The sequence below is a fragment of the Chrysochloris asiatica genome, unplaced genomic scaffold, assembly GCF_000296735.1.
Source record: "Chrysochloris asiatica unplaced genomic scaffold, ChrAsi1.0 scaffold00041, whole genome shotgun sequence".
Classification (NCBI taxonomy): Eukaryota; Metazoa; Chordata; class Mammalia; order Afrosoricida; family Chrysochloridae; genus Chrysochloris; species Chrysochloris asiatica.
This window is the reverse complement of record NW_006408559.1, coordinates 8,545,257-8,553,881: the sequence shown is the minus strand read 5'-3', so window position 1 is coordinate 8,553,881 and position 8,625 is coordinate 8,545,257. Positions and strand designations below refer to the sequence as shown.

The following is an 8,625-nucleotide window of genomic DNA, read 5'->3' as shown; positions in this document are numbered from 1 at the left end:
AACAACAACAATGTGTACTCAAAATACCTAAATGAAAGTGCAATTTGCTTCATTAATTCAATTATTAATATCAATTCCATTGTCCCACAGGGGTAGCACTTAGTAAAGAAAATCATTGAAGTCTTAAAAGGTGCTTACTTTAGCTGGACAGTTTTTGCTCAGCATAAGTGGAAAGATTCGTTGCTGTAAATATAATGCTTTGGATCTGTCGCTGCCGTCACAGCCATACATGAAGATGTTCTCCTTCCTGCTGTGACCGTGCAGGTCACAGTACAGAATAACCTCTCGCTTCTCCATGAGTCTACCAAGAAGAAAAAGAACAAGTTGCTTAATTTTTGCCCCTGCGTGTTCCTTTAAGAGCGCTGCTATGCCTTTGTTATTGTTAAGTTTAATCGAGTTGCTTCTAACTCATAGTGACCCTGTATAGTGTTCCCCAGAAGCAGCCAGTGGACTTGAACTGCTGACCTTGTGGTTTGCAGTCCAGTGCTGATGCTGTAGCACCACACCAGGACTCCTTTACAAATGTAATATTCAAAGAAATGGAATTTCTTTTACCCTAGCATTCCATGTCTCCCTTTTTCCCTCTACATTGCATATTTGTTGCTGAGTGCTGTTGAGTCAGCTCTGATTCATGGAGACTCACATAGGGTTTCCAAGGAGCGGCTGGTGGATTTGAACTGTTGACCTTGAGGTTAGCAGTCTAGTGTTTATCCTACAGCGCCACACCAGGAGTCCTAGCCCTCCTAGATTTTTAAAATTGCATATTGTTGTTGTTGTTAAGTGCCGTCGAGTTGGTTCCGACCCATAGCGACGCTGAACAGGGTTTCTGAGGCTGTAAATCTTTATGGGAGCATCTTTTTCCCACAGAGTAGTTGGTAGTTTCGAACTGCTGACCTTGCGGTTTGCAGCCCAATTCGTGTATGCAATATGGAGTCCTAGTGTGGCGCTGTAGGATAAGCACTATACTGGAAGGTCAGCTTGAACTACAAGGTTCATGGTTTAAACCCAACAGCTGGCCCTTGGAAACGCTGTGCAGGATTGTTATGGCCCTTAACAACAACAACAATAGAAGTTTTGGATAAGCACTGAACTGCTATCCTCAAGGTTGTCAGTTCTACTCCACCAGCCTCTCGTTGGAAACCTGATACAGGGTCACTATGAGTTGGAAGCGACTCGATGACACCTCCCAACAACAGTCAGAGATAAAAGTTCAAATGTTTTTAGTCTCCCGTGGTCAGTCCCCAACACACCTTCTAACCTGATTCCCAAACAGGGCTCCTCTACTTTTGTATCTGGTGTTTTGTTGGACACAGAAAACAGCTCACTTTGGCTTTGGTCCATTGCCTCTCACATAGATTCGACTTTCTGAGCAGAAATGGCTTCTCCTTGTCAGTAGTTGCAAATCCTATCTCCTTTCCACCCCCCACCCCCACCTCTTCAAGACTGGTCTCACGTTCTCTCAGTAGTTAAACCCGGAAGTTCTTCTCAGTCTGAACTCTTGTTGCATTTCACTTTGGTTCCCTTTACCTGGTACTTGCCTGTGAACATTTTTCTATTTTTGGTATTGAAAGATGGGCAATGCTTTAAATCATCTAGAATAGTGATGTACAGAGTAAGTACCCTGATGTTTATTGAAGCATTAAGTGCTGATGCCAATGAATCCCTTATCATTTTGAGGAGAATAGTTTCAAAGCTCCAATTTATTTTTTCCTGCTGGCAAAATTCTAAAAAATATGTATTTTAAAGAACAGATTTTATTGTGTTTTTAAAGTTTTAAACAGAAAATTAAGTTCCCAGATGACAGTCTTCCTATAGATTGTTGAGAGACATTAGGTACATTTTCCACAATGGGGTCAGCCTGCTTTTCACTTGGGTTCTGGTTGTTCTGTTTTGGGTTTTCTAGTTTCCCTGCTCTCTATTAGCTTCTCACCTTCACTTTAGAGTCATTGTTGATCTTTTGGCTAATAAATATGTTAAAGACATGATTACACATTTCTTAAGAGCACACCCTTTCGCCATGATAATTTGTTGTTGTTAAGTGCCATCGAGTCGGTTCCGACCCATAGCGACCCTGTACAGGGTTTCCGAGGGTGTAAATCTTTACGGGAGCAGAAAGCCTCATCTTTCTCCCGCGGAGCGCCTGGTAGTTTCGAACCACTGACCTTAAGGTTCGCAGCCCGATTCGTAACCACTACGCTACACTTGAATAAGTATTACAACCATCAAAAATAAGCCACAAAAACCGATTGATGGAAATTACTTACAGAGGAGGCTTTCAAAAGCTAAACTGGTGGTAGTGCTAATGAAATGGGATTATAGGATTTAAAAGTTTTCACATTTCCAAACTTTATGTAGCAATTGAGAGATTCTATAGGCAAAAATTAAATGATGCAGAAAGCATCAAAAGAAGATGAAAGGTCACAGAGTCACTGTACAATGTTGTTGTTGTTGTTAAGTGCCATCGAGTCGGTTCCGACCCATAGCGACCTTATACAGGGTTTCCGAGGCTGTAAATCTTTACGGGAGCAGAATGCCTCATCTTCCTCCCGCGGAGCGGCTGGTAGTTTCGAACTGCTGGCCTTAAGGTTCGCAGCCCGATTCATAACCACTACACTACTGTACAATAGAAAGTCCAATATTCAACCATTTCAAGAGGCATGATCAAGAACTGATGGTACTAAAGGAAAAAGTCCAAGGAGCGCTGAAGACATTAGCAAAAACCAGGGCTTCAGAAATGGAAAGAATACAAACTGAAATCTTTCAACAAACGGATGCAGCATTGGAGGGGCCCAGTGATCTATGACAAGAAATTTGGAAGTCAGCTACTTGGCCAACCAAGTAATTGAAAGCAATCCATATTTGTGCCCATTCCTAAGAGAGGCAACCTAATGGAGTGTGGAAATTGTTGAATAATATCATTAATATCAAATGCAAGTAAAAATTTTTCTGAAAGTAATTCAGAAAGGGCTGCAAAACTACATCAACAGGGAAGTGCCAGAAACTCAAGCCAGGTTCAGAAAAACATGTAGAACTAGGGAGATCCTTGTTGATGCCAGACCGATTTTCTCTGAAAGCAGACACTACCAGAAAGATGTTTACTAGAGCTTTCTTGGCTATGCAGACTTTCAACTATGTGGCTCATGACAAGCTACGGATAAAATTGTGGAGAATGGGTATTCCAGAACATTTAATTATACTCACGAGGAACAGTACATAGAAGAAGGGTACTTGCTAGAACAGAACAAGGGGACACTGAATGGTTTAAAACTGGATAAGGTGTGTACTAGGGTTGTATTCTTTCACTATACTTATATCTGTATGCTGAGCAAATAATCCAAGGAGCTGGATTATATGAAGAAGAACGTAGCATCAGGATTGGAGAAAGACTCATTGATAATCTGTGATATGCAGATGATACAACCTTGCTTGCTGAAAATGAAGAGGACTTAAAACAATTACTGATGAACATCAAAGACTATAGCCTTCAGTACGGGTTGCACTGCAATGTAAAGAAAATAAAAACCCTCACAACTAATGAATAAATGATAAATGATAAACATCATGATAAATGGAGAAAAGATTGGTTTTACAATCAACACTCATGCAATCAGCAGTCAAAAAAAATCAAATGATGTGTTGCATGAGGCAAATCTTCTGCATAAGACTTCTTTATAGTGTTCAAGAGCAAAGATGTTAGTTGAGGACTGTTTCACCTGAACCAAGCTGTAATATTTTCAGTCGTCGGATATGCATGTAGAAGTCGGACAATAAGCAAGGAAGATCAGAGAAGAATTGATGCATTGAGTTGTGATGTTGAAGAAGGATGTTGAAGGTACCATAGCTTGCCAGAAGAACAAACAGGTGTGTGTTGAAAGAAGTATAGCCAGAGTGCTCCTTAGAAGCCAGGATGTTGAGACCTTGTCTCTCATACTTTGGATATATTTTCAGGAAGGAAAATATACCCAATATATATTCTCTCTGGAGAAGGACATCATGCTTGGTAACATGGAGGGTCAGTGAAAAAGAAGTAGACAGTGGGGTCAGCCTGCTCTTTACTTGGATTCTGGTTGTTCTGTTTTGGATTTTCTAGTTTCCCTGCTCTCTATTACCTTCTCACCTTCACTTTAGAGTCATTGTTGATCTTTTGGCTAATAAATATGTTAAAGACATTATTACACATTTCCTAAGGGCACACCTTTTCGCCATCAGAATTTAGGCACTCAAATAAGTGTTATAACCATCAAAAATAAGTATTACAACCATCAAAAATAACCAACAAAACGGATTGGCACAGTGGTAGCAGCAATGAGCTCAAGAGTAGCAACAATTGTGAGAATGACACACAACTGGGCGGTGTTTTGTTCTGTGGTGCTTGGGGTCTCTGAGTTGGAACTGACTTGACAGTGCAGAACAACCACATCAGCAATATATTGAGCTCTGGTAGCATAATGAGTTATGTGTTGGGCTGTTAACCACAAGGTTAGCAGTTCGATTCTACCAGTTGCTCCATGAGAGAAAGATGAGGCTTTCTGCTTCTGTAAAGATTTACAGCCCAGAAAACCCTATCCAGGGTCGTTTTGAGTTGGAACCTTGTGTTTAGCAGTCCACTTTGGAATCTAGTATGCTACCAGAGCATCTTACTAGTGTGACTTGCTATTAGCTGTTGCTAAATGCCATTGACTCAGTTCCGACTCTTAGTAGCCCTGTAATGGGTTTTCAAGGAGTGGCTGGGGAATTTGAACCTCTGATTTTTTGGTTTGAACTGACCTTGTGGTCCCGTGCATTATTCCACAGTGCCACATCAGGACAAAATTACATGATTTGTGATAGATGGAGGGATACACACCAAAGGTTGTCTGATGTTTATAGTAATATAAGATCCATTGCATTTATGACAAAAAATATGGAAACTTAAAAAGCCCAAACTTGCAGAGCATAGCTTCTATCAGAAACAAATCTACCTTAAACTTTAATGAAATCCCAAACTGAAATTAGCTACATGCATTCATTTATTGTCCGGTTCTTTTTTTTTTTTGCAGAGGCTCATATAAGGGATTTTTATTTTAAAAAGAGAATTCAAACAGCCATTGATTATACAGAGCCACTTCTCAAAACACTCATTTTTTCCCCACTTCTTTTAAGAAATTGGAATACATGATGATGCGAATGATAATGCCGAACCAAGATTGTTGGTCCATGATCTAGGGTACAAATACACAATCAATTGACACTTTGCTGAATGCAAAGCAAGATGAAGCATCTTTGCTGAAGCAGGAGCCCAGGGAGAGGAAGACCATACAGCTTTCCTTGAAGGGGAGACGTGAGCTCCTCTAGTCCCATCTTGTGGTGGGAAGTTTAGCCCATGTTCTGTCTGTTGCCATAACCCCTAGGATGGGTGTCCTTCCAGTCATCCCACTCCCAGGCTCTGTGCAGTGTTTTCTCATCATCGTCTTCCTCCTTTTGTTCCTGGTCTTCCTGTGCTGAGCTGATGTGGTCTTGGCTGATCAGGTAATGTGCTGTGTTTCCGATGCTGTTCATACCAGTCATTCACTGTCATTGTTGCCAGGCTTGGATAGCCAGCTCCAAATACCTTGGCTTGGGCCATGTCTCTAGTGAGAATGAAGGGTTTCAATGGTGGCCCATCCTGATGAGACGTGTGAAAAGCTGATGCCTCTTTTGAGGGGTCTTTTTCTCTCAGAATCTTTATCTCTTGATCAATGTTGTCAATTTCTTTCAAACTGACACCAATCCACCTTCGAAGGTGAAGGAGGTAATATTCACAAATACGCTCATCATCTGCTTGACCACTTTCCACAGTGGACTTCAATACAGACAATCTATGCTCCATCTCCTTCTTGTGCTTGTATCTCTCTATATGTTAGCCTGTCTTTGAGATGCCATAACGACAAGGCTAGGCTAGGCCATGGAGGAGCTACCGGTGTTATTTTCAGCAGAGTTATTCTTGGTTTTCGGTAGCTCAAAGTCCACCACATGATAGTAATGGCACCGGGTTCAGTAGTTTATAAAGTGTTCTCGAGCCCACTTCAAATGATCTAGACGTTTGCTGGAGTTGACTTGTTTCATGGCAAGGGCACCAACAGGTACTTCAGGCCAGTGGAAACAACCTCTTCTAAATCTTAATTTCGGCTGAACAAGTCGAGCTGCGAAAACATTTCTGCAAACTTCTCAAGGAGGTCCAGTCCCTTGAACACCTTTTCCTGGACCATCCGGGAACTGGTGGGTTCAGTGGCTCCTTCCACTTCATCTAGAAACCGTTTGCAGGTTTTGAACAGCTCTGGGAGCCTTGGCAGCAGCAATTCGTCTTCTACAGTTGCCGTCTTGGGGGAGGCTATTGTCCTGTTCTTACTTGGTGCTAATACAGTCTACTGATAGCAAAAAGTTCACATAAAGCTATTAAGTGATAGTTATGTTTTAAAGACAATAAACTAGGGTATAAATATGAATATCGAGTGTACACCTTAAATATGAAACATAAACAATCCATTACTATTGAGTTGATTCAGATTTGGATCCATCGTGACCCTGTGGGACCGAGTAGCACTGACCGGAGGGTTCCCCAAGGCTGTTATTTTTACAAGGATCTCTGGTGGTGCAGTGGCTAAGCACTGGGTCGCTAACTGAGAGTTTGGAGATCACCCGCAGCTCAGTGAGAGACTGGGAAGATCTACAGCCTGGGAAACCCGATGGAGCAAATCTCTGAGTAGGAATCGATTTCACGGTGAAGGTTTTTTTTAAGGATCCTTATGGGGAGTCCTGGTGTGGCACTGTGGGTTAATGCACTGGATTGCAAAGTCGGTTTGAACCCCAGACTTGGTGGTTCAAACCCACCAGCCACTCCTCAGAACCCCTGTAAAGGGTCACTATGAATCAGAACCAACAGGGAGTCCTGGTGTGGTGCTGTAGGATAAGTACTTGACTGCTAACCCCAAGGTTAACGGTTCAAACCCACCAGTCTCTCCCTGGAAAGCCTATACAGGGTCATCGCTATGAGCTGAAATTGACTTGATGGCACGTAGCAACAATGAGAGCAGAGAGCCAGGGTTTTTTCCCCTGCAGATCGGCTGGTGGGTTCAAATTGCCAATCTTCTGGTTAGCAGCTGAGTCCTTAGCCACTGTGCCACCAGGGTTCCTTAAATATGAACCATACTGCACATTTGTCAACAAAAAACACCTTCCTTATTTGTAATGATCTTTTAGTTTCTTGTATGTAAATCAGAAGGAACCTCTAAGTAATTAATTGCTAAAGAAACATTTTTACTTCTGAAGTACTTACTTGTGGTACTCTAAGTATCTTACCCTAGCTTCTCTTACCCTCATACACAGGCAGTCCCCAACTTAAATCAGGGTTCTGTAATTCGGACCGAAGTCTAGTACCTCTTGGCCGGCTTGTTTTTCCACTAGTGACTTCTACCATCAGGATCTTTAGGAAGTCAATCTTTGAACACCTGTGAGAGACCATCTGCGAATAATGCCAACAAACTACGCTGCAACAGTGGATGGGGTGCGTGCTACTAACGGCGTCACGTTAATGAAACAAAACAGAACCAAACCAGTCCTAAGTGCAGTCTGTCGCCACTCAGGCATGTCGTAACTTGGGGACTGCCTGTACTTTGGAGTCCTGGTGTGGTGCCGTACTATAAGCCGTTGACCGCAAGGTTGGTTTGAACCATAAAGTTGGTGGGTCAAATCCACCAGTCACTCCTTGGAAACCCTATACAGGGTCACGATGAGTCGAAACCGACTCAGTGACACTTAACAACAACAACCTGTACTTGATACATACTCGATCTTCGAGATCGCTACAGCTGTGCGCCTTTCCACATATGTCTGGCTTCTTACTCTAGCTGCCTTAGCAACAGCAGTAATTTATTGGATTAAGGTCTTTCATTTTCTTGGAAGCCTTTCTGAAATGCACTGAGTAGACCTCTACCTTACGCTTTTCACAAGGCAATGTGAGAATGATGGAGACATGCCAGACAATCTGCACAGAGACAAGCGAAGGCCCCTTAATTCAGCCTCTAGTGGGTACCCTGTCAGCTACCTTCTTGTGGAAACAACATCAACAAAACATGAAGAAAACCAAAACCTTTTTACTTTGTGTTTACATAAAAACAGAGAGTTCTTATACTCCACTCATCCTGTCTCTCTAAGGTTAACATTGTCATAAACTATGAAACCAGTGCTGGGACATTCCTGTTGGCTGAACTCCCATCGTTATTTGGATGATACCAATGTCCTTTCCATGAACGCCTTTCTTCTGTCCCAGAATTCAATCTAGGTTATGACAGTGCATGGAGTCGGTTCCTTTTCCAAAGCGTTTTTCATTCCTAGGAGAGGAAGGAAGTCATGGGCTTTTTTTTCTTTGACCGTTTAAGCATGTCCCAAAAGTTACATCATAAATATACTGCACTGAGGATGGCTATAAAGCCAGGGTTGGTCTTTTTTGTGGGCATCTGCACTTGTTTCTGGAGTTCTGGTGTGGCGCTGTGGGTTAATATGCTGGATTGCATTAAAAGTAGTTTGAAAGATGGAGACAGTCAAAGTGCCCATCAACTGAAGAATGGATAAACAAACTGTGGTACATACACACAATGGAATATTATG

At 42.2% G+C, this 8,625-nt stretch overlaps 1 protein-coding gene across 1 annotated transcript in view; it reads right to left on the bottom strand.

Annotated features, from left to right (window-relative positions):
* Window positions 1-8,625, bottom strand: part of AGBL3 (ATP/GTP binding protein-like 3) — a 103,382-nt gene that overhangs the window by 45,655 nt on the left and 49,102 nt on the right. Inside the window, 1 exon segment of the mRNA XM_006861231.1 lies at window positions 139-301. Within this exon segment, the coding sequence (XP_006861293.1) occupies window positions 139-301 (163 nt within the window).